Here is a 27572-nt window from a genome sequence, read left to right as displayed (position 1 = left end):
TTCCGATATGTAGCTGGTAAATGCCGCTGCGGCACTCCACTGAAATAAATATGCATCTAACAACAAAACCTACATTTCAATTATCTATTTTGTTTATGTAATAAAAAAATAAGAATCTACAAACTAATGTTACGAAAAAGCCAAAAATAAATTTTAATCTTAAAAGAGGAATAATTTGTTTTGGTTTTGATTGTGAAATAGATTTATAATTAAAACATCGTGTTTGTGATAAGTGACTTTCAAAGATTTAATAAGTATCTATCAGTTTTTAACACTGACTGTCGAGACTTTTGTCTTTAAACATAGTTTAGTCATGTTCTAATTGATTAATTAGGACTAGATATTTATATTCTTAACATAGTTTAGTCATAAAGAAATAACCCTGCATGTTTATTTTTAGACAGAAGCATTTTTTTATATTTCACAGCACAGAGAGTAAATATAATGTTTTTTTAAAAAAATTATTCACAATATTAGTATCTGTGATTTAAATTTGAATGACTTAAAAAGATCGAATTAACAAGAAAATTTGTTGAATTTCATTCACTTGATCACAAATATTTTTATTTTGTGAACATAGTCTAGTCGAATCGATCATTTAGATTTTTAAATAACCTGTTCATTTCAGATTGTAGCTTCCGTAGAAATGTTTTAGCACAGAATTATACAAATAGAAACAGAAAACGCAAGAAAATGGAATTCACAAACTTTTACAATATTAAAACTGAACAGGAAAGTTGTAAAACTGAAAAATATAAAATGTAAAGTGGGATGTTGGGTGCAATTTTTAATTTTCTAGAATGACAAATATCTTCGACGCTCTGGATCCGGCCTTACGTTGATCATCTACCTTTATGTTATGTATATAACAAATGTTACTGAGGTTTTAACACCTCTACAACAAATCTATTTGACCTTAATTTTAATATAAACTTCTCATTAAATTATGACATACCATAAAATTTTTAGTGCTTTCTCGTAATATCTCAAATAATGCATGATCTCCACAAAGTGTGTCAGTTAGTCTGTTCATTCTTCATTGCGTAACTATTTTTCCCGTTTCGCCTAAAGGGATAGTTGCATGAAGTGCATAAAAAAGAAGTTTATGATATTGATCAAACATAGGTATATATTTGTATATTACAATAAATAACAAACAATTAGACTTTACTAAATTAGTCATTATGCTGTTTTTGTAAAAATTAGCCAGTTTTATTTGCATATATCAAAAGAATACGATTTTCAAGCAGGGTTGGCATAAAAAAAACAATTAAGTAAAAATCCCAAGTTGGGATTTTTTGGGGTATTGAAACTCAAAAAAAAACAAAAAGTGCTTTTTTCAAATAAACCTTTTTTTCGATTATTTAAAATCTATTTTTGCTCATTAGGAAAAACATTTTCAAACAACTAATAAAAATTTTAAAAATGTTTAGTCTAACTATTGTACCTATGTAAAACTGCAGTTCAATTGTTTATTATTATTTATAAGTAACGGAATGCCTTAACAAAATAACTCTCTAACCTCTGAACCGAAATGGTTCTTAATTACAATGTAGCTTCTCACGGGTCCTGGGAAGATATATAACAATTATGGAGGAGGGTACCAACACCATCTAAAAATAAATTGCCCATAGAAAAAATAAGGGTTGGCAATCCGAATCCGTCAAATTTTTGGACAATTTTGGAATCCGGAATCCGTTATTTTAATAGCGGATTCGGATTGTTAATTGTTAGGCTAAAATTAGCGTCTTGAGTTTTTTGGGTCCGAATATATATTTACTATATTTTTAATTTCGGCCACTGTAAGGAGAAAAGCTACTGTGAGAAATACAAAAAAACGCAGTGAAAATTGAATTTTGGGACTTTCCCTCTATGGGCTATTGGGGCAAACACTTATGAGCTTATTTTTTAAGATATCGAGCTGATTTTTTAAATGGAACCTTTTATTACATAGATGAGTTGATTAGCCACCCCATATTTCATTTTTTGCACTTTACTTCTAGGGGCTTTTGGGGTAAAACAACCCCCCCCCCCCCCAATACAAAATTTTTAAGTTTTGAGCTTACAAGCCCCTAGAAGTAAAGTGCAAAAATGAAATATGGGATGGCTAATCAACTCATTTATGCAATAAAAGCTTCCATTTAAAAAATCAGCTCAATATCTTTAAAAATAAGCTCATAACTTAAAATATTAGTGTTTGGGGGGTCTTTTGCCCCACTAGCCCCTAGAGGGAAAGTCTCAAAATTAAATTTTCAAAGTTTTACAGGTAGGTCCAATCATATAAGAGAGTTTACAAAAAGAATTAGGTTGATAACTATAAAAACAAGCCCAAACGTCCAGGCCAAAATTTGATATCGAACTTTCATTTCCTATAACTGTACAAACTCCCCCCCCCCCCCCTTGTTTTGCCATACCTTTTTTATTTGAACCGACTTTCTGTTTCTTGAAAAGTTTGGGTATCATGGCAATTTTTGTTATCCGATAATAAAAAATAACATTTTACCTGTACAGAGAGTATCTGGATGCCCGCAGCTCCTGAACTTGGAGGCCTATTAAAAAAATCTTAAAACTTGGGAAAGAATGATTTTATCCCTAATAACCTATCCTCTCAGTCCAAAGATAAAGCCTATACTCACTGTTTACTAGTGATGGGAATCCGGATCCGGAATCCGGAATCCGCCCAATTTTCGGCCAATTTTGGAATCCGAATCCGGATCCGGAATCCGTTTTTTATAGCGGATTCCGGATTCTAAATTGGTAGGCTAAATTTAATTTAAATAGGTTAGAAAATACCAAGCACATTTTTAGGACATACGTAGCACTTAAATTTTTAAATTTACTAATGTGATGTAAATGTTTTAGTTATGCTGGAAGTCAACACTTTAAACAAATCAAGGCTTCAACCAAGTAACATAGTGATAAATTAACGAAAAAAGCTATCCCTCTGTGACGGACGGCCTTTTAAAATACTGCTAGAATCCGGAATCCGAATCCGGAATCCGCCAAAAATAAGAATCCGGAATCCGCAAGAATCCGTCACTTTATTTGACGGATTCCTTCAGAATCCGGAATCCGAATCCGGCCCAAAAATTCGACGGATTCCCATCCCTACTGTTTACGCAATTGTGTCAAAACTTCCCCCCCCCCCCCCTTATTGAAATAAAAAAAATCTACAACATGAAAGACGCATATTGAGCTAAATAAATAAGAGAGGGGTAGGTTTCTGGTAGAATCCGTAGAGGTATTTGTTTTAAGGCTTAAAAATAGTAGTAGAACTAGGGAGTAAGGGAGGGGACAATGGGCAATTAATTCAATTTAAGAGTTTTCGCTGAAAAGCAATGAACACCAGATTTACAGCGTGGCCATATTCTTCAGTATACTGAAAATCTTCAGTATTCTTCAGTATTTGGAAATTGGGGCTTCAGTATTTTCAGTAAATACTGAATATTCAGTATTTGAAAATTTTATTCAGTATTTTTCAGTTTTTGGAAATTTTCATGATTCAGTATTTTCATTATTTCTTAAATTCCAAAAAAATTTGCTTAAATAAGATGTTTATTTAAGTAGTTGATGTCAAATTTTTTTGGGCGCTTCGCGCCTCACTTTACTTTCCTTTGAATTACCCTATAACTTTGTACATTAATTTTTTTTTTTATGGTAATATACATTTTTTTTCAATTTCATCTCAAATATAAATTTTTTTAGATATTTGAGATGCTTTTATACAGTATTTTTTTTGTCTATTAATAGAATGAATAATCTAAGGTGAGTACTTTGCATGATTATTGAAGGTAAAGTTTTTTAGCATGCTCTTAACCATAGACGTCCAAGGGGGGGGGGGGTTTAGTGGCGATTACCCCCCCCATTCATTATTTACCCCTCTTCTGAGGGGTGCCTACGGCACCCCTAACCATTTAGGAGGGGGTATTTTCATCCCCCTAAACAATTTTGGGGGGGTAAATACCCCCCCTCAAAATAAAAAATCTCTTAACAAATAAAATTTTTGCGCACTTCGCGCGCATTTTTAATACTAAATATTTAATAAAATTTAAATTACCCCTCCAAAAATTTTACCCCGGGGGTAAATTTGGGGGGGGGGGAATTTGCGACGCGTTTCGCGCGCCATTTTACCCCCTCCTAAAGCAAATTATCCCCCTGTTAAAAAAATTCCCCCCCCCAAAAAAAAAGGTTGGACGTCTATGCTCTTAACTCAACTAAAAAGTATTTAAGTTTTGTAATCATTTAAAATATTTATCAGTCATTTCTGCTTAATTGGTGCAAGAAAATCTAAGAGGCAAAATTAAAAGATCTTTAAAATATCCCACTAATAACAAAGCTATGATGATATGAAATTTTGAAATGAGGAATCATATAAAAAAAATACTTATTCAGTATTTGTATTTTTTTGTTCAGTATTTCAGTATTTTTTCTTATTTTAGGATTCAGTATTTTCAGTATTTCCTTTTTTTTCTTCAGTATCAGTATTTTTTTGGTTGTGGCCACACTGGATTTATCAAGTAAATTTGACCAAAATTGTAAAGGGATTATGGTAATATAATTTAGAACAAAATTAGTTCTAAGAAAAAAATCTTTTACTTGAAAATTTAATTACCAGTACACCACAATGTAGTAAACATTCTGTAATTAATCACTAGAAAAATCGTGTTTAGAACTTTTTCAACCCTTCTCATATATTTTTAACTGCCACTTAAATTCAACGGGTTCTTAGATCGTTTAATACATAAATATCACAATAGAGTTTCTATACATGAAATGACATTTTCTTTGGAAAAATAATTGTTAAAACCAGTCATTTAATAACAAATTTTTCTGTCTGTTATATTCTAAACTAACTCAGCTAGTTAACGGGGCATTGATGCGCTAGTACCCAAAGTCAGTCAGAACCTGCTGAATTCTTGCACATTCTCTTTAAGCCAGTACCCAAAGTCTGAGACTCTTAAAAATTGAATTTTCGATCTATTTTCTCCTCCCTTACTCCCTGAGTACAACGATAATATTCACTAAATATGTATATTTCTTATTGAAAAGAACTATAGACAAAAAATTTTTTTTTTTAAAGTTACATAAGTTAACCCTCTCTTTTTAATGTAATCTTTTTACAACTTGTTGTTGTCTCCAGGTAGGTGGATGGACTCCTCCTCCTGGGGCACACTTAACTGCTATGCAGACTGTCAATCCATTTATGCATTTAGCTGCAAGGGCTGGCATACCCGGCCTTGTCACATCTAATGTTCAAGCAAGCACTACACAAACAAAAGAAGAGAAACAAGATCACGGAGTAAATACAGTTCATATTGTGCAGGTTACTTTTACAAAATTCGCACTATGTAGTGTAATAGAGGATTAAGCAACATCTGGGGAATATTCAAAAAGGGGGGGGGGGTAATGCAACCATCTCGTAATAAATGGCAATTAGAATCCGAATTTCATTATGAAACTTGGCATGAGTAGGTAAACCTTGGTAGGTCTATTTTCCCTAAATCAAACAAAAAGTTGGAGAAGTAACGGCTGGCGGCTCTGCCGTTATGCCATTTTTTGGGCTCTTTTCAGGGTAAATCCGTCACAAGCCCAATCTACAAATAATACTTTTGCTGCACCTGGAAGTTTCCAACAGGTTCTAACCGGTAGCCGCTGGTACTAGAAATCTTAAAAAATGGTTTTTAGTACCATTTCACATGAGTTAACGCAAAAATATGTTTCAAAAAGTTGATTCCTTTATAACTTATAGATTTGCCCTAAAAATAGCATTAGCATGCCGACTATTTCAGAGTTTCCTAATTGCGGCTCCGGCTCCTACCTAAAATCAAGCGATACTCACCAAATATTTTTTCAAAGTCTTTTTTTTTACTTTTGAAGGTTTTTATAGTTAATTTTTTTTAAAACGCTTAGAAGAGTTTCCAAATTATAAAAGGGATAGTACCTCGAAGGGCATTTAAAAAAAAATAATGAACTGTAAGTTTTTCCTATTTTAAATAACGTAGTAATGCATAATATAAAGTTATTGATTAAAATTAAAAGATTTGACCAGGAATTTTCCTCAAAAAATGAGTATTTCATTTTTATTTTCAACTTCATTACATGTTATTTATGGCGAGAACTTTTTTTTGTCAAAAATACAACTAGGTAAGTAACTTGCCCCAAGGGTAACCCTTGTTCAACTTTTTTATAACTTTTGTGAAATATGCGGCAATTCATTTTCTAATATTGGTGTTCTGGCTATACATATTAGGAAAAAATAGACCATTTTCATGTAATTTATGTGGCAAATCACTTTAACTTTTTTAGATATTGTCAAATAAAAAAAGTTCAGTTAGGTCAATGTTAAAAATTCTTTAACACATAATCATATCTATTCAATGCCTAATAACTAAGACATATAAAAGTTCACTACTCTAAGTACCCTAACTCTTTAAATACACTTCGTGGAACTATCCCTTTGAATCATTATTAGGTACATAAGTTTAATCAAGGTATAAAAAATCTTTTTGTTCCAGATATATTTTTAGCACCTTCGGAGATTCATTTGTTAAAACTATATAGTCTTGATTTTGGGCGGTGCAAAAAAAATCTTAAAAGAGGTAGTAAAAAAATTGTTGGGGGGGGGGGGGGATAAAATGAAAAAAATTGGGGGTTTGGCACCACCATATTGGTTTATTGCTTCCTAATCATTTGGCTCTTGGTAGTCTCAAAAAGTTTTTTTGTATGTGTATTTTCGTCACATATTATCCGTCTTATTTTTTGACCGGATTCGGATTCTTACAAGAATTCGTTAAAAAAAACGGATTCTCCGCGGATTCCGGATTCTAGCAAAATTTTTAAAGGCTTTTTTAAGAAATAAATCAAAGGATTAAATTATAACGGGTACTGGGAAGAATCCAAAGCTGCGTTTTTTCATATTTTCTGATCTCTCCACTTGGTTTAGGTGGGGAGAGATGATCTTTGCCTTCAAAGAAAAAACTCAAGAGGCTAATTTTAGCCTAAGAATGCAAATTCGCTATAAAAACGGATTCCGGATTCGGATTCTGGGTTCTGGATTCCAAAATTTGCCAACAATTGGGCGGATTCTGGATTCGAAATGCTAACCCTACATCTGTTTTATATTTTTCATCTATTCCACAAATTCAAAACATTTAAAAGTTCTTATTTGTCATTTGTATGTCGACTGGGACATGAAATCATGATCTCCAGTGTATTCAAGAGAAAAAAAATTTCTTTTGTTAAACTCATATGTTAAAAACAACTGTAATCATTGTTCATAAACTAAACAAAAAGGAAAAAATTACTTTTTCACCAATTAAAAATGGGTTAATGCTTTCTCGTCATTTGTTTGGCCCTTATGACCCTCGAAACAATAAATTCTTAATTGTTCATCTGCGTTTCTTTTAAAATGCTCTGCTCCTCGGACATACCTGACAATTTAAGTCGGATTTTAAATTTTTTTCTCCCAAATCACTAGGAAATAATTTCCAGTCATAAATTAACACTATACATGAATGTCTCGGTCAAAGTTGTCAAGTTTGTCTCTGTCTTTATGAAATTGTGCGTATCTAGGGGCATTTTTCTTCGGAGTTTCGTTATGTAAGCTTTAAGTATCCCAAAATAAATTCTAGATGTTCCATGGGGTTCTCTGCTGTACAGTTTATATACACACAAAAGAAAGTACTATTTTCATTTTGAAACTGCAAAAGTTTTCATGAAGACTAATCTTGTTTTAATAAGATTCCACTAACTAGGGAAAATACTGAAATTACCTAAATTAATTCATTTAATATTTAATGGAAGTTCTTGTTAGGTATCAGAAAAATCTTTATGATTTTGTCCCAGCTGTATTTTAAAAATTTGGGGAAACATGAAAGGGGGGCGGGTAATGCAACCATCTCGTAATCAATGATTACATTACACTTAGAATTCGAATTTCGATCTGAAATTTTTCATGAGTAATCCTTGGTAGGTCTATTTTCCTTAAATCGAACAAAAAGTTGAAAAAGTAACGGCTTGCAGCTATGAGCTAATCCGTTTTTTACCTATTTTCAGGGCAAATTCATTATTAATTACGTAGGCAGTGTTGCGGATCCGGATCCGCAAGGATCCGCATTTTTTTTGAGTCCAAGGATCCGGATCCTGAGGTATAAAGGAGGATGTGCTTAAGGACCATTTGGGCAGGGGGGGGGGGTTTACTCGAGAACCCTTAGAGCTAGAGGGAGCTAATTTTGGATTTAAGCTTCTATGGGGCCAAAGTTACTTTTAAAATTATCGTCGACCCCCCCCCCCCAAATTTTTTTTTTGGGGGGGGTAAAATTTTTTTTTATTGCATTTCTCGCAATTAGGCAATTTGGAATCATTTGAGACCATGTAATTTTTTTCAAAAATTTTTCCCCTAACAAGCAATCCTGCGGGGGGGACTTTCATTTTTTTCAAATTCTCGTTTATGAAGGTTAGGTATATCTTAAATACAGTATGCTACTCTCTTAGTTTTAAAGATAATTGGATGAAATCTTTTTGATTGTGTCACTAACTACCCCAAGTTTTGGTATCTTTAAAAAAAAACGGCGGCGGGACCGCCGCTCCCGCCGTCCGCCGCCGTTTTCTGCCGCCACCAAAAAAGAAATTTTTTATTGCATTTCTCGCCGAATTAGGCAATTTGGAATCATTTGAGACCATGTTATTTTTTCAAAAATTTTTCCCCTAACAAGCAACCCTGCGGGGGGGACTTTCATTTTTTTCAAATTCTCGTGTATGAAGGTATATCTTAAATACAGTATGCTACTCTCTTAGTTTTAGAGATAATTGGATGAAATCTTTTTGATTGTGTCACAAATTACATGGTCTCAAATGATTCCAAATTGCCCAATTCGGCAAGAAATGCAATAAAAAAAAATTTTTTGTTGGCGGACGGCGGGAGCGGCGGTCCCGCCGCCGTTTTTTTTTTTTAAAGATACCAAAACTTGAAGTAATTAGTGACACAATCAAAAAGATTTCATCCAATTATCTCTAAAACTAAGAGAGTAGCATACTGTATTCAAGTCCCCCCGCAGGGTTGCTTGTAAGGCAAAAAATTTTTGAAAAAAATAACATGGTCTCAAATGATTCCAAATTGCCTAATTCGGCGAGAAATGCAATAAAAAAAATTTTTACCCCCCCCCCAAAAAAAAAATTGACGATAATTTTATAAGTAACTTTGGCCCCATAGAAGCTTAAATCCAAAATTAGCTCCCTCTAGCTCTAAGGGTTCTCGAGTAAACCCCCCCCTGCCCAAATGGTCCTTAAGCACATCCTCCTTTATGGAAAAATCTACCTAAAGGGGTAGTTTCACGAAATGCATTTGAACTTAATTTAGTGAACCGCATATTTTTTCTTAGTTAATGGGGTAAACTACATTTAAATAGCATATATTTGAAATAAATTCAATTTTCTACCACGTAGTTTTTAAAATATCAAGACCTGAAAATTGTCTTTTTGTGATATATGCAATTTAAAAGGACGATTTTCAAGTCTTGATATTTCAAAAACTATGTGGTAGAAAATTGAAATTTTTCTAAATATATGCCATATAAATGTAGTTTAACCATTTAACCAGGATAAAATATGCGGTTCACTAAATTAAGTTCAAATGCATTTCGTGAAACTACCCCTTTATATAAAATAGTCACTTACAAATTTTGAAATATCTGGTACCTAACCTTGTTAAGATCAGCTGATTCACTCCCACACTCTTCTCTCTTCGAAATTAAATTATAAATATTATTTGAAAAATTTGGTGATTTTATTTTTATTGTCAAGGATCCGGATCCGCACTGACCAAATTTGGAGGATCCGGATCCGCATACAATCAATGCGGATCCGCAACACTGTACGTAGGAATCAACTTTTTTATTAAATCATCATTTAATTCATGTTAAATGATAACAATAACCATTTTTAAAATTTCTACTAATATCTACCGGCTAGAACTGTTTGATAAGGTTTTTAAGCGACAAAAAGTATTATGTGGACGTGGCGATAGGTTTCGTGACTAAATTGCTCTTAAGATAGTCGGTACTACTTTTTGTTCAATTTAGTGAAAATAGACCTACCAAGGATTATTCATGAAAAATTTCAGATCGAAATTCGAATTCCAAGTGCCATTTAATCAATGATTACGAGATGGTTGCATTAAACCCCCCCCCCCCCCTAATACTAACAATAATGACAAGGATGACAACAACCATAAAAGCTGTAAAATCAGAGGTTTGACAAACTAACAATAACTCTTGTAGAGTGTCAGAACTTAATAAGCAGAACATTAATTTCCATGTTTAAGAAAATTGTACATAAAAGGAATAGTAGTTTTTGCAAAATTCTGTACAGGTGTGAGTTTTAAGACTTAAAAACAGGGCATGCAGGAGTAGAACGATAAGCTTTTATGGACTTTTTATTTAGGAAACATCAACTGCACCCCCCCCCCCCCTCAACTCATAGCCCTCTGGGGGCTCTAACACCTTAAAATTTAATGTAATTTTATTTTTTATTTAGAGTAGTGTGGGGTTATTTCAGTCACTTTTTTGCTTCAACCTAAAAAAAACATTTTTACCAAAAACTTTTTCCGGTTTTTTTGATCGCAAATGAATGATATGGCAATAAGGAAGAAGCCTGTCTTGGTCCGATTAAGATCTCTCAACTAGAAGTCGGTCAAAAATCGGTCTAAAGGGCGGCGGGTGGCCTATACCGAAATTACCCCACGCTTGGAGTAATTCCGGTAACTTGACTTTGGGTGGGTGGTACACCCCCTTAAAATATTTTTTTCAACATTTTAAACTATGAATAAATAGCTGAGGTCATTAGCTTTCTAACGGTACTAGTCGCATGCCGATCGGACAATTTTTTGACCACTTTTCCCCATTTGAAAAAAAGTCGGTCGAATCAAAACATCATTTCTAACAGCAGTTTTCGACACATATTTTCTTGTCTTAAATTGTTTAGGATTGACCTACAAGGGTGGTTAAGGTGTCTAAAGATGCAGAATTACACGCCTGACAATAAACTCGAAATGATATGGGATCTAACTCTAATGTTTCAAAATATTTTATGCAACAGGAATTTTGAAAAATACAAAATCTTTAATATGTACTCTAAGTCTTGGAGATAGAACCCATATCCTGTAGAGTTTTTGTAAGAGCACGCAAAGAGCTTTCTTTAGACACCTTAAACACCTTTTAAGCTCAATCCTTGCCGATTTGACATAAAAAAATCCAAACCGCGCAAAAATCACAAACACCCTCTTATACGAAAAAGATGCTGACCGGTATATCCCCACTTTTTTTTTTAATGAAAAAAAGATTATTTAAAAATCAAGTTGGAACAACGCCTCCAATTGCAAACGATAACTGAAGGCCATAGTTTTCATTTACAAAAATCCTGAGGTCGCTAGGACTTACAATTTTTTTCACAATTTTAGGTTTAACACTGCCTCACCGGTGTCCTGGATAGAAAACAGGTTTTTTTTTGACATACGTCTCACAAGACCTATGTAGTCATGACCGGGAGACAATGACGGTTCAGTACATGACTTTCGTTAAATCACAGCTGATCATTTTTGTGGATTTTTTTGAAAATTACTTTTTTATCCAAAATTTCATAGTTTTTCCCAAAAAAATCTCAATTATCTCACATTTGCTGCTTAGTTAGCCTAAATTTACACAAGAAAAGTATAATAAGCAACAGCTGTACTGAAGATTGTGCTATCACCTATAACAAAATCTTTCAGAATCAATGGAATAAGATTTGTAGTCTAGAAATTGAGTAAGAGTTAATTATTTTGAATTAATGTTCAACAATAAATTTGCACATCAGAACTGCTTCTAGCCTCCAAAGGCTTTCACCTGGCTTTAACATGATTCAATCTATCTGACTTTGCTTTTGACTCCACAACATAAAGTTAATGCCCTCAAATTTCTTTCACTAAAACATTATCTCCTATCAATCCACATGTTAAACTTCTTGTTGAAAGATGTTAAAGTTACCCTCCCTGTCCTTCAGCTTTAACAAGTATGCCTCATAATACTTTCCACTAAACAAGGTACCTCTCTCCACCCTGGTATAGCCAGACCTCTATTCTAGCCGGCTGACATGTTTCACCCAGCCTATAAATCTTGATGGAAGTCAGTTTAGAATTCTGACCTTGTTTGTTAATCAACAATTTCACACACTTTTGATTCTTTCTTTATGGCCCGTGCTATTGAACTTGTGGCTTGACTTTTGCCATATAAAGGGATAACCTCAAGATTCAGAATAAACTTTCAAGTATTCTTACTTTTTACTTCCTTTGGTTTCCTATGAACCAACCACTGTCATGAGAGATCTTTCCATGAATGAAAGCCAAGACATCTAGCCATGCATCTAGCTACATGGTCTTTAAGACTCCCTTGCCTTAGTTACTTCAGCTAAGAGCTCATATCCTCTCATTCTCTATTACTCAGAAATTCACCTTGGTTTCCGCCTACTCTGCTGATTGAAAGTCAGGTGGGTCTATGATTCCAAATTTAACACCACTTGATAGACAAACTGCCCATTATTTTTGCTTTGCTAATCCTACATTTTGGTCTTCCTGTTCAACACATCCTAGGTCCCTTTACTACTGGTAGCTTTTAGGAAGGGTAGTATTGATCTGCTTAGGACAAAGAACTTGCCTGTGTTTATTTTCAAATTGGATTTTAAAGTCGCCATTGAAAATCACACTTGAATAAAATCCAGTTATGATCATGTAACCAGCATTCACATTCACTCTAGTAATAAGCTACTATTATTTTCTTCAAGCTATGAGCCAAGTGTTTTCCTGTCCGTTAGCTGCTCTTACACTATCTTGAATACACTATCTTGCAAATTATTCATCCAGCTTAGAATCCAATATGTATCTATAATCATTCTGTAGGTTCACCTATGTAAAACCTTCCATGGTTCTCACTATGACATTTAATCAGTAGTAAAGACAAGCAGTGTGTACAAAAGGCAAGACCAGCTATAGACTGGTCTTTACACAGATTCCAAGTTCATGTCAAACACTTACAAGTGATAATCCCACTTGTTAAAAATATTAACCTTCTACTAAGCTCTTTTGAACCAAGGACTGGTTGTATATTCAATTGTAGCCTGGTATATATGGTAATATCGGACTTTAAACATGGCAACTGTGGTTGTGGATATATATGTTATACTCCAAGCAGATATTGTTTTGATGTTGAGACATCAAATCAGCCAGGAACCAATATTGAGCATGATAACTTGTTAATATTTCAAGGAAACTTGTTTTAAAAATATAATATGTCATGAGGCATGCAACAGGGACATGAAATATTTTTTAAAAAATTTTTAATTACAAGAGTTGTTTAGACATCAATTCAAATATTTACTTCAAATAACTCTTATTTCATTTCTAGACTACAAATCTTAGATTATTCAAGATTCTTAAAGATTTTGTTATTAATGATAACAAAGTCCTTAGTTCAGCTGTATTTATTATACTTTTCTTGTGTAAATTTAAGTTAACCAAGCTGCAAATGTGAGAAAATTGTGATTTTTGAAGGAAAACTATGAAAATTTGGGTATAAAAGTAATTTTCAAAAAAAGCCACAAAAATGATCAGCTGTGATTTAACGAAAGTCATGTACTGAACCGTCATTGTCTCCTGGTCATGACTACATAGGTCTTGTGAGACGTATGTAAAAAAAAACCTGTTTCCTATCCAGGACACCGGTGGCCTATTTGGAAAAAATTTTTGGTCCATTTTTGAGGGCAAAAAAATCATAGGAGTGATCTGACAAAAAAATTTAACAAATGAAAGTAAGGCAATAAACAACAAATTTGCTTTTCTGAAGATCTCTCGCAAACGTTTAGTATATCGTTAAAAAACGGTTTTTAAAAAGTTGGTAGGGGTGACCGGAATTGACCCTCCCCCCCTACCGCAATTACCCTATGCTACCCTAAAAAATACGAATATTGCCAATTAGTTAAAAGATATTGACTTTTTAAACAATATTTTATTGTTCATAGTAAGGGGGGGGGGGAATGTGGTGACTCGTGCCACGGCATACCAGCAATTTTATTTTGGGTGCTACTCCCTTAGTTTTAGAGATAATTGGGTGAAATCTTTTGGGCTGGGTCACTAATTACCCCAAGTTTTTTTTATTGCATTTCTCGCCGAATTAGGCAATTTGGAATCATTTGAGACCATGTTATTTTTTTCAAAAATTTTTCCCCTTATAACCATTTTTTTCAAATACTCGTTTATCAAGTTATATCTTAAATTCAGTGCCTCTCCTAAGCTTTTAAAGATATTCCAATGCCGTTTTCCGCCGCCGCCGCCAAAATTTTTCTTTCTCGCCGAATTAGGCAATTTGGAATCATTTAAGACCATGTTATTTTTTCAAAAAATTTTCCCCTTATAACCAACCCTGTGGGGGGACTTAATATCAAATATTTATTTCAGTCAACATATTAAAATACAGTGATAATGACAGATTAAGAATATTTACATATAGCATAAGTTTATATAAATCATTGATACTAAATAATAAACATAAGAATATGTTGCTAGAGGCAGGATCTAACGCAAACATAGAGTGCAAGCTAAAATTATATAGTCAACAATTTTTAATTAGTAACCTTAGGAACATGCGGTGAAAGGAAGAAATATTAATGTTTATGTTGTTGTAGGTAAAAGGTAAGCAAGATTTCACAATAAACAAGATAGATAATGAAGAAAGCTGGCATTCCTATCAATCCCTTGTTAGCAATGGTGCACAAAATATTCTATAAAAGGGGGAGGGGAGGTTAAAAGCTTCAAATCATGGAACCTCCTCCTCTATTCTTAGGCTGTCAACACCCCCCCCCCCCCTTCCAGAAATTATTAAGGTCTTTTTACATCCCCTTAATAAAACCCTCTGCACGCCACTGTCACTATTTCTCATAAATTGTTATGTTTTAGTTTAAAAAATCAATTTTCAAATTTTAAAAACCCATAAAAACCTTGGTTTTTTTTTCAATGGGTGGGTGTTTTTTGGTCGGTTTTTTTTTGTATGCCCACCCTGGTTTTTGCCGCCGTTTACTGACAGTTCCACTAGTGTCACATCTCCCCCCCCCCCTTTCTTTTTAAATGTTTTCTTTTAAATTAGGGGTCATAAAAAAACCATGCATGTAGAAGTTGTCTGTCGTAAAATGCGTTCACATTAAAACAAATTAATGAATTGCAGGTTCCAGCTATTCATCAACAACAGCATCACGTTCAGGCGAATGACACAGCTTTTCCTGGTGCTGCTCCAATTCGACACAATATTCACCAGCGTCAGCCGCAGCAAGCCCATATAATTCAACCTACTCAATACACAATTAAACAACAGGTAAAGCCAGTAACATTGTAAAATGACAGGTTACTTAAGTAAAAATTTTGAACATTCTGTAACTTCATGTATCAGCATTATTGTTTTAATGCACTTTTTTAACAATTTTAATTTCAAACTAATTAAATTGTCCCATAAAAATGAAAGATAGGACTGATTGATGCATAGGGACGGGAGGGGGGGGGGGGGGCACTGACCCTTTTTGCGTAAACAGAGTATAGGCTTTTGGAGTGAGAGGATAGGTTATTTGACAAAAATTTTCTTAGGGATAATGTTTCCCTATATTTAAAAAAAAATTCGATTTGGCCTCCAGGTTCAGGCAGGGAGTAAGGGAGGGGACAATAAGCAATTAATTCAATTTAAGAGTATCTGCTGAAAGACGTTGAAATCCAGATTAATCCAGAAAATATGGAGGAAATTGTAAAGGGAGAGTTAAAACAATACAGAAAACTATAAAATAAGAAGAAAGTTAAAAAAAAGCATTCATTTGATAATTATATTACCAGCACATCAGACTGACGTAACCATTCTGTAATTATAACTAGAAAAATCTCTCTAGAACCCATTCAACCAATAGCCCAATAACCCAAAATTTAATTGGATTCTTAAATCGAATATTAAATTTTTAGGTTTCTCAGACTTTGGGTACTGGCTTAAAGGGAATGTGCAAGAGTTTAGCAGTTTCTGACTGACTTTGGGTACTAGCGAACAGAATGCCGCTAACTCGTTTGTTAATTTTGAATATTGCAGACAAGTATCAATAAACTTAATTTGTTAAGATGTGGCTGGTTTTAACAATTTTTTTCTCTTCAGGAAATATCATTTTATAGATAAAAACTTTATTGTGATATTTGTTTAATAAAGAATCTAAGAATCCAATTAAATTTTGGGTTATGGGGCTATGGGTTGAATGGGTTCCAGGGAGATTTTTCTAGTTATTAATTACATAATGGTTACGTCAGTCTGATGTGCTGGTAATATAATTTTCAAATAAATGCTTTTTCTTGGAACTTTCTTCTTATTTTATTGTTTTCTGTAGGTATTGTATTAACTCTCCCTTTAAAATTTCCTCCATATTTTCTGGATTAATCTGGATTTCAAGATCTTTCAGCAAATAATTAATTGCTTATTGTCCCCTCTCTTACTCCCTGGGTTACAACTTATTTCTGTTAGGTGAAAATAGTTTCCAATAAAAAAATCAGATTTATATCTTTACATATAAGTTCAGTACTTAAAATTTTAGTGTTTTGGGGGATGTTTAATGTTTTGCCAAAATTCAATTTCCAAAGTTTTATAGGTAGATCCAATCATATGTGACATTTTCGAAATAAGTGGATTGATAACTATAAAAACAAGGCCCCCTCCCCCAGTTTAAAAACATATGAAGCAGAGCAAGAAATATGACAGATGTCTTAGTTTAGTAATGATTAAATAGCACACATCTCTTTTAAATGAAATCTACACTTTTGAAACAAAGGGCAAGGTAGCTTGCGCAGAAATCCGTAAAAGTTTGTTTTATAAGACTTTAAATTAGGAGTAGTGTTACGGCTGCAATCCAAACAAAGCCGACTTTTCAATTAAGACGTAACTGACGTCCTGTTATAGAGTCACTTGGCCAGGAATGAGATGAATGTCAAAACAGTCCAGTTTTTATTAAAAACTCATAGAAAACATCAGGGCTTAAAAAAGTTATTTCTTTCATCGTATATTAAACGGCTTTCCGCGGATAAAAAAAACTGGGTTTAACCTTATGATTGTACATTTTTATATTCGTAGAAAGCTGGATATAATACGATGCTAGACATCGTTTTTCCGTATGGATGAGAACCGGTTCCTATCCACCGGATTCGAATGAATACGAGAAAATATGTTTATTTTCTTTTATTATTTTTTTTACTGAAAAGATAACTATTTCTCGTATTCATTCGAATCCGGTGAAAAGGAACCGGTTCTCATCCATACGAAAAAACTATGTCTAGCATCGTATTATATCCAGCTTTCTATGAATATAAAAATGTACAATCATAAGATTAAACCCAGTTTTTTTAGCCAGTGCCTTAGTCACCTCGAGGCTAAAAAAACTAGTTTTAATCTCATAATTGTACTTTCTATATCCGCGGAAAGCCGTTTATAATACGATGCAAGAAATAACTATTACATCTTTAAAAAATGCCTTCTTAGTAATGCCACGCTTGGACATGCATTTTCTTATTTTTGGGTGGGTTAAGATTGATAAATCTAACACATGTACCTGTAATGATCTTTCATTAAGCCCTCATTCCACTAAACAAGCACTCTAATGCACAAAAATACAACATTTTATCTCAAAAAGGAATCATTCCTCGTGTATCAACAAAAATCCACTCGTCCTCGCTTCCTAATTAAAAACACAATTTTTCTCCACATAAAAACTCCCTTGTTCAAATTTCATTTTTTCTGATAACTCTCACACAATGACCAAGACAAGCAGGGTAAGGCGGGGTGAAAATTATTATTTTTAAATGGGACAAAGAAAGATCTCGGAAAAGTCTAACAGGTCCTAAAAGGACGTTATCCTAGGACTTTGGGAAGTTTGTAAAATAATAAACCGGACCGACTTCGCCACGCCTCGAGGTGAAGTCGGTAGTCCATTTTCAAGCTTCAAAAATTCTATGACATATTGATTTTATTACAGCATGCCCTAAAGTTTAAAGTTGCTAAATGTAATTTAAAGAGCATGCACATAAAATTTCATTAACATTCTATTTTTTTGGTCAACTTTTTCTACAAAAAAATAATTTTTCCGAAGTACGCGAAATTTGACTTGTTTTCGAAATTTTTTTTGATAAAAAACATAAAAATATTTCTATAAAATAAATCATTTTTTATTTTTTATGATTTTTTTAAGGCCGGATCCATATTAGAGCATCTGTCATACAAAATTTTAGATTTATACTTCTATTCTAAAGTCTTGAAAACTCGAACCTTTACGGATTTCTGCGCAAGCTACCTCCCCTTTTTATAGAAGATGTTTCTGTCTTCCCTCCCAGCCTGTACTGATTTGGTGTTTATCCTTACATATTGAGAGGTGTACTTAATAGTTTTGTATGTTTACCTAATTCTCTTTTCACTCCTCTCACTAAACAAAAATAACTTTAGGCTGGAACGGAACAGATTCATATAAAAACTGCTGCCTACACAACAGTTCAACAGAAAGAAAAGCCACCAAAAGAACGACTATACAAATGCGGTGACTGTGAAAAAGCTTTTATGAGAGAAGAGCATCTTAAGCGTCACACGTTAGTACATACTGGGCATCCGATGCATAGATGTGAAGTCCCGGGTTGTAATAAAACATATACTAGGAATTGATTAATTACAATTTTTGTACAAGATAAATTTCTGTACTCAAGAATAGTTTAAATATAATTAAAACATAATTTGATCCTAAGACATTTGTTTCCTATCAAGTAACTTGAACTTTAATTACTTCCTATTTAACACTAACGACTGCTCCTCTAGCATCTAAATCCCCACAGATTTTTTAAATTTGATTTAAACAACTGATAGTGATATAGATTAACTTCCCTGAAATAGAAGACTACATCGGCTTAGTAACTAGCAAGAATTTATTGGGCAAACATAAAAACAAAATACTTATTATAATATAATATAAATTGTAATCTATAATTAGGAAAGACTTGCTTACAAATCATTTGAAGTATATTCACCTTGGTGTACAACCTGACAGGCCTTTCTTGTGTATAGACTGTGGCAAAGATTTTGTAAGACGAGATCATTTACAGCGACATCGTAAAAATGTGCATGGTACTGGGCCTATGGCAACTTCTTTAAATACCTCTGCTACCGTAAATAGTGCGCCTATAGTTACTGCCCCTGCAGCAGCTGCTGTCCAGCATGTTACCATTGCACCAGAACGTCCAAAAAGAAGATTCCTTTGTGTCATATGCGGTAAAGATTTTAACCGCAAGGATCACCTGCAGCGCCATCAAAAGAATGTTCATCACCAGGGCCAGAACCCTCCAGCAACTGTCGCAGTTGCTGTCGAAGTAGTACCATCATCGACGTCTACAGTAACCTTAGCACCTCATCAAACAACAATGTCTATAGCTAACTAATAAAGGTACTAACAAAATAACAAGGATGTCAAAAACCATGCTATAAAATTAACAAATAACGTGAATTCCTTCAACATTACTGTTTAGTATCCTATTTGGCAACTTTTTATGCCTTTTTGAAAAAAGGCATCAAATGTTCGGTTATTTCACCAATAAAAAAATGCAATACTCTCTCGTGATTTCTATGGCCTTGGGAACTTATCTTTTATAAACCCAGAACCACTTCATTATGCAATCTACATTTTCCTGGATATTTTGTCTACGGTAGTCCATAAGTGTACAGCTTTACAGTACATTGTTTCTATTATGCTAAAGCAACACGTATGCTTATATTACAATCAAAATCTACATTTTTTTATTTTTACCGATCCACTTCATTATGCAAATCAAAAGAAAATCAATGGGAAAACGTTTGTTTTGCACTTTTCTCCACTTTTAAAAAATGATTCTGATAAAATAACAATTTTTTAAGGGATTTATGCATTAATTATATTGAAAAACAGTTTAAGGTAGATTTTAATGATTTTTCTAAATAAGAAATAATTGAAAAAAAGAAATTCTATCCCTATCACTTTAGATGACAGCTGCTGACCCCCAGTCTTATGGATGAAGCTAAATACATGTTAAAAATAAAAATTAGCCTGAAAAGTATACAAAAATGTTTTTTGATGTGTTAAAAAAATCCATTTTAAAATCTTGATTTTGAGGTTGATGGAGCCTCTCTTCATGAAATATAACCATTATCTAAAAGCTACATTATTTACTTTATGAATTTTAGTAATTAAAATTGCAATTTTTTTCGTTTTTAATATTGCTTGGCTGGAGGCTGCTCTGACTACAAAAATTGAACTATAGTTCAATATATAAGTTTTCATCATGGGCATGCACTTTGATAACATTTAGCTCACCATCACCACCAGTAAGAGCATCTTAAAGGCCATCATCCTCAAAATGAAGATTTTAAAATGGAGTTTTTTTAACACATCAAAAAACATTTTTGTATACTTTTCAGGCTAATTCTTATTTTTAACATGTATTTAGCTTCATCCATAAGAATGGGGTTGGCAGCTGTCCTCAAAAGTGATAGGGATAGAATTTCTTTTTTTCAATTATTTCTTATTTAGAAAAATCATTAAAATCTACCTTAAACTGTTTTTCATTATAATTAATGCATAAATCCCTTAAAAAATTGTTATTTTATCAGAATTAATTTATAAAAGTGGAGAAAAGGGCAAAACAAACGTTTTCCCATTGATTTTCTTTTGATTTGCATAATGAAGTGGATCGGTAAAAAATACAAAAATATAGATTTTGATTGAAATATAAGCATTTTACTCTAAACAGAATATTTTTCTTTTATCATACGTGTTGCTTTAACAAATAGAAACAATGTACTGTAAAGCTGTACACTTATGGACTACCGTAGACAAAATATCCAGGAAAATGTAGATTGCATAATGAAGTGGTTCTGGGTTTAGTTACCCAAAAAGTTTGTTGGTGTGTGGGTGTATCTTTGCAGAAAAATAATTTCGTAATGGTAATAGATCACCTATATGCAGAAGCCAATTATACTTTGCCACACCTCCCCGTAAGAATCCGCAAAGTTGGACAATAAAATTAAGCCTAGATATCATGTTTTTATTTACATTTAAATCCTTCAATCTCCTTCTTCAAAGATATTTAAGTTTTTGAAAAAATATAAAAAACCTTATTCTGAAAATCATTACGACGACTTTTATTTTTAGGGGATAATATTTTGCCTGTCACAAATATATGATATTGAAATATTATTATTGAAAAGTAAGGGGGTGGGGAAGTTTTGACACATTTGAGTAAATCTGGTGTTGTATAGGCTTTATCTTTGGACTGAGAGGATAGGTTATTAGAGATAAAATCATTCGGATCTACTGCAGTTCATGGTAAAATATTGCTGGTAACGAATGCTTCCTGTTTCCTGGCAATGTTAGAAGATTCCTGGATCTAGCATAACAAGAAATATTTCTGGAGCTACCAATGTTTAACTTTCCTGGTTGCCAGCAATTTATGCATATTCCTGGCCACTGCCATGTTTGAAATATTCCTGTTAAAAAGCAATATTTCCCTTTTTTAATTCCCATTTCCCTTTTATTACACTTACCCCACAATTAGAGGTTGATAAGATTCACACAACTCAAAAGTGGCTATTTTGGCATGTTTGTCTGATGTGGTGGGGGGTAGGAGGGTTGTGGTGTTTCTCTGTATTATTTGAGGGAGTTAGGAAAAGATATAAATATTGCCACGCTCTGCAACAATTCACAGTATATTAAAAAACTTAAACTGATCAAATGTAAATAATGAATTAGAGAGGGGGGGGGGGGGAGGACTGAGACAAATAGCATAAAAATTCCTTATTTCTGATTTTTATCAACAGTTAATAATATAACATTTACATAGGTGTAAAAAGTAACAATATAAAAGTAGTCAGTAAAAACTTTAAGGTCAATAGGTCCTAGGAAGGTTTTTAACTATTTTGGTTGATTTGAGGGCATCATCCACAATCCTCCTAAGATAAACCGTCTCTAGAAAAAAATATTATTATAATTTTTTGGTTTATCGGTTAGCAAGATCCCTCTGTTTACAAAGACTGTCAAACACACACAAAAGCGGACATCCTGTTACTTATAATTAAGTATGAAACTCATTATGTAATTGTAACTTACTTTTCCTAAATATTTTACTTTAAATTAAAATCCTTCGCTACTTTATATTGTAGATTAAAGCAGTTGCGCCCCTAGCATCATGAGTCTCAGTTTTAAATTGATAGAAATGGGGCAGAAAATAGCCTAAAACCATCATGGGACCTTGTGAAGCTTCTCTAAAATGAAGAACTCAATCGAATCAGTGGTTAGTGAGATCTTAATTGAGAAACAAACAAATATTGCTATATTGTCAACCTTGCTTGCTTGAGTTTACAAAGCATGAAAAGGAGGAAAGATAATTTCAATTCAAAACACCCGCCAAAAGTATCAAAGATTTCAATTTAAAAATGGGTAACAAATTAGCTTTTTGTCGAGAGGTTATGTTATCTCAACTCGAATACCCACCAATTAAAACCCTGTATTTTATAAGACGAAATAAAAATGCCATTAAAATTTTGGCGCGAAAGTGTTAAACTTTCCCGTAAAGTTTATAAAGGCTAGAATTGTTGGCGTTATCCTCATAGAATTTTTTCGCGGCACTTTTTTTTATAATTAGGTTAGTTTAGGTTATAGGGGCTAGTATTAAGTTATGGCATTCTATAGGCGTTCAAGTTCGTTGGTTTTACTGTTTGATTTCAGAGCCTAACTTAGAAAAAATTAATTTATTAATACGATGAAAATTACGAATTTATCTCCCCCATTTTTCAATGTATTATAAAAATAAAAAGGCGCGCCCAAAATTTTACGCGAAATTGGATATGAAGATAGAAACAGTTAAATTTATAGGTAAAGGCTCTCCTATATCCTTCCCCCACCTTTATTAATAATATAATTGAAGCAACTGTCTCTTATTTATCATTGCTGTTTACCCCCTACGAAAATGTGATAGGGGGTATGGGGTAAAAACTCCTGTAAGCCAGTAATCTTCTCTTATTGCTGGTAACCTGGAAAATTAGCAGATTGCCAGCTAACAGGAACCTTTGATTTAGGGGAATATGCGTGCTGCTGGATCCAGGAATCTTGTAATATTGCCAGGAACCAGGAAGCATTCGTTACCAGCAATATTTTACCATGAACTGCAGTAGATCCAATCATTCTTATAAGGTGAACTTCTAACAAGTTTTTAAGATATTTTTTGGATAGGCCTCAAGGTGGTCTCTGGACAGGTAAAATGAAAAAAAAAGTTTTTAAGAGTTAGAGGTCAGCTTATGAAACAAAATGTGCAGGTTTTTTTCTTAAAATATGTGAATAACATTAAAAAAGGTGCATATTTTGTTTTATAAGTTGACCTCTAACTCTAAATTTTATTTTTACCTGTACATAGGCCACCTGGAGCTCCGGAACCTGGAAAATGTTTTTTTTTGTATCATTTAACACAATTTTAAGTAAAAATACGTTTCAAAAAGTTTATTCCTACGTAATTTATGACAGATTTGACCTAAAAATAGCCCAAAAACGGCTAAACGGCTGAGCCGTTAGCCGCTACTTTTTCAACTTTTTGTTCGATTTAAGGAAAATAGACCTAACAAGGATTACTCATGCAAAATTTCAGATCGAAATTCGAATTCTAAGTGCCATTTATACATTGCGCATGGTTGCATTAACCCCCCCCCCCCCCCCTTATAACAGATTATTATTGTAATAGCTTTCGTATTTGTTTTAAGATCTAATCTTATACAAAAAAAAGTGTTTTTGTGCAATCAGAGGTTAGGTTAAGTTATGTGGGGTAATATTAAGTAGTTCCACAGGGTTAGTGTCCCCTGCAGGGGTTAAGTAAGGTTGGGTTAGGTGAGGTAAAGTTAGGATAGGTTGTTTTAGGAAATTTTTAGCAGCTCCGCAGGATTAGGGTCTCCCCTAAAGGGTTAGGTTAGGTTAATTTAATCATTATTGAACAAATCAATTGGTTAGTGCTCATCGCAGAGGTTTGTTTAAGTTAGGTAAAGTTCAATTAGGTTAGGTTAGATAATATTGAGTAGCCCCACAGGGTTAGTACCCTCCGCAGGTGTTAAATTAGGTTAAGTTAGCTTAGGTATTATTGAGTAGCTTCACATGAAATAGCCCCTATCCCCTTGGTCTTTGAAATCAGCTAATTGCGTCGGAAATATAAAAACACCCAAGTCTCTAAAAGAAGAACAGAAAGCAATTTGCTTGCAGACAAAAGGGTCTTCACAACTTTAGCAAGGTAGTTGTTTGGATTATAAATCTATACCCAAGAAGACTAAGGGCACTGGGGGTTGGGGGTAAATATTTGACCCGCCATGCTATTTTTTGGGGGAGGGAAGCAGGGGTAAAGTTTACTATTTCCCAGTTGTAATTTAATTTAACCTATACTAAGTATGATTATTTATGCTTGACTGGCCGTTTGGCCGTTTTTCATTGATTTTTTTAGGTTGAAAAGACGTTACCAGATTAGCCCCACCGTGGGGTAAAGGTCGGTAATTTCTTTGAGTCCAATTATGACAAACTTCTAAAGGTCCTAGGATAATATCCTTTTAGGACCTGATAGTCTTTTCCGTAAGCTTTCTAATGGTGTTGGTGTTATTTGAAAATATTAATATTTACCCCATTTTATTTTCAAAAAACCGATTAAATTACCGGTTTAGCCCCGCCTCACCCTATGGAAGAAAAAATACAAGATCCATTGTTAACTGGTTTCCTCTTTATTACGACTATCATCACACAAAAGCTTTTTATTTCAACCTTCTTACGCAGCCTTGTGATGCTGGGGTGTTTGGAATTCTTAGGGAACCACACTACTTACATAAATGACGTTGAGTTATGCAGGTTTTAAGCTATTAACAGACATATACAATATTTCATGGGGGGTAATTACCTCCCCAAAAAAAAAAATTTTGGGTGGGTAAAAAAAATTTGCGGCGCACTTCGCGCGCCATTTTACCCCCCCCAAAAGCGAATTACCCCCCCCCCCCTTAAAAAAATTTTACCCCCCCCCCAAAAAAAAAAAAAAAAAAAGGTTGGACGTCTATGCTCTTAACTCAACTAAAAAGTATTTAAGTTTTGTAATCATTTAAAATATTTATCAGTCATTTTCTGCTTAATTGGTGCAAAAAAATCTAATAGGCAAAATTTAAAGATCTTTAAAATATCCCCCTAATGATAAAGTAAAGCTATGATGATATGAAATTTTGAAATGAGGAATCATATAAAAAAATACTTATTCAGTATTTGTATTTTTTGTTCAGTATTTCAGTATTTTTTCCTATTTTAGGATTCAGTATTTTCAGTATTTCCTTTTTTTTCTTCAGTATCAGTATTTTTTTAGTTGTGGCCACACTGTGTATAGAAAATGATCATATTTTTTTGGTTTTGTGTATTTTTTCACCAAAGGGTTTTTAGGGTTACATATGGATCACTAAATTTCAAAATATTTTTAAACTACTCATTTTTAAAAATAATGTTAAACCGAATAGGTATTTTATTACTTGTAAAAAACGTAGATAGCATTAAAATGTATGCACTAATTTAGATAAGTATTTTTAAAACATTTTATGTAATTTATATTAAGCCTTTTAAACTTTTTCTGAATAAGGACAACTAGCGCCCCTATTGGTGGCAAGACTATACTATCAATCATTATTGGAAAACATTCAAAAGGTTTAATATGTTAATTAGATTTAATTATTAAATTTAACAAAAAAAATATTTTTTATCATAAATGATGAATCCTCTTGTTATACATTTAGCCAATTCAAATAGCACCTGGCTGTTTGCTTTTTAAGAACAATATATTTATTAATTTCATCCACATTATATTGAAATGCAAAAAATCGCGTGCTGTTCGTCTATAAAATTTGTATAAATTTTTGGGGGATGGGGAAGTAGTATTTTACAATGAAAGGGGGTGAGTATTTAACCTCTTATTCTTTTTCCTTATGATGCGAATTGACTTGTCAATCGCAATTTTAATGTTGCAATTAAAATAAAAACAATTCTATTAAAACGCACGATTAAATTGCAATCCAAATAATGATTAATGTATTAATACATTTGTTTCAGGATTGGTTCTAATATCTGAAAGAAAACCTGGCTGATATGATTTGTATGAAAAATGAGTTTGCTGCAAAAAAAAAGACAATAACAATACGTTTTTAATCTGTGAAAAGTAAAATTATATCGTAAAAACGTTATTTTTTAGATGAATCTTGAATTCATTTTCTCTTAAAAACAAATTAAATACAATAAAAGAACATAAAAAATGAATGCTAACATATAATAAGATAATTAGTAGAATAAAATGTAAGTGTATTTCAAAAAAAATAAATTTTCGCTTTAATTTATATAATGTGAAAGAAAAATAAGCAATCCAAAAATAATATTTATGCCTAAACTAAACAAGGAAAGAAATTAACAAAAAGTTATTTGATTTTTTATAGTTTTTTTTTAGAGATTAAGAAAAACGATAAGTTATTTTTGATCTAAAAGTGGAAGATTTGCCCTAAAATTCTTTAATTTTTCAAGATAATATTTTTAAAAAAAGTTTAATACATTTATATTAAAATTTAGACAACAATTTTGAATTTTACTCATAAGTATACGTTATAGGTAGTATAAAAGTTAATGCTAAATAATTTTTTATAATTGTCATTTTTCAAAAAAATGATCTTTTTTTTTAGGACAATTTGCTATTTTTGCGTTAAAATATTAAGTTGTAAATATTTAAAAGTTATTTATCAGTAAATTCTGTCAATGTTCTATAAATTCATAAGAAAAATAATATTTAGTGTATTTTTTTTAGTTTGTAATGTGCCTTTTGGTAAAGTTGTAATTTTTCACATTGTTATCGTAAATATTATATGTTAAACCTTTGTTTGTGTTATTTAGTTGCGAAAATGCTTTTTATTTTGTCATTAATGATTATTGCTAATATGGACCTCATTTATTAGTTAGTTTTTTCATCCATTAGTTGGTGAAGGGATAGAGAATAATGTTGTTTTAGTCAGCTGTACAATTATTTTAATGGAGTGCACATATGGGCAACAAGAGGATTCAATTTACCACCCCCAAATCAAGTTTTAATCATTCTATGAGTATTATCATACCCAATGTACATCAGATTTCAAAGGAATCGTAAAAATACGCTTTTTAAGTAAGCTTTCTTAAGTCTGAAAGTCAAGATATGCAAAAAATTTCTTAAAGAAAAAGGCATATATTTTGTGTTTCATCAACAATTCTAAAAGTATTAAAATCTCATAGAATTAACGTAATTAGACAAAATAACTTCAGGTGAGTCATGCACTACATGTATTTTGACAATTTAAAAGAAAAAATACGAATAAAAGATATTAGTCCTAAATAATTCTAGTTGAAGTTAAGATTTTAGTTTATTTTTGTTTGTTTTATAATCAACATTTAAGTAGACAGTA

The 27572-nt window shown here is 32.7% G+C and overlaps 1 protein-coding gene across 1 annotated transcript; it reads left to right on the top strand.

Annotated features, from left to right (window-relative positions):
• On the top strand, positions 1-27014 carry LOC145312439 (uncharacterized). The gene is made up of 6 exons (XM_080151688.1): positions 1-733; positions 5142-5323; positions 15246-15392; positions 18531-18739; positions 19069-19515; positions 26206-27014. The coding sequence occupies exons 1-5, from the start codon at positions 694-696 to the stop codon at positions 19508-19510; spliced, it is 1020 nt and encodes a 339-aa protein (XP_080007814.1). The 5' UTR covers positions 1-693; the 3' UTR covers positions 19511-19515; positions 26206-27014.
• The last annotated feature ends 558 nt before the right edge of the window (positions 27015-27572 follow it).

Source organism: Acartia tonsa, chromosome 2 (genome assembly GCF_053477335.1).
Source record: "Acartia tonsa isolate MP-2025a chromosome 2, ASM5347733v1, whole genome shotgun sequence".
Taxonomy (NCBI): Eukaryota; Metazoa; Arthropoda; class Copepoda; order Calanoida; family Acartiidae; genus Acartia; species Acartia tonsa.
This window is presented reverse-complemented; position numbering and strand designations above follow the sequence as displayed.

What these genes read in the sequence shown, in the direction of transcription:
- LOC145312439 (XM_080151688.1), top strand. Translation starts at nt 694, where the DNA reads ATGGAATTCACAAACTTTTACAATATTAAAACTGAACAGG. An exon ending in ATACAGTTCATATTGTGCAG is followed by an intron (nt 5,324 to 15,245) that starts GTTACTTTTACA and finishes AATGAATTGCAG; the next exon opens with GTTCCAGCTATTCATCAACA. An exon ending in AATACACAATTAAACAACAG is followed by an intron (nt 15,393 to 18,530) that starts GTAAAGCCAGTA and finishes AAATAACTTTAG; the next exon opens with GCTGGAACGGAACAGATTCA.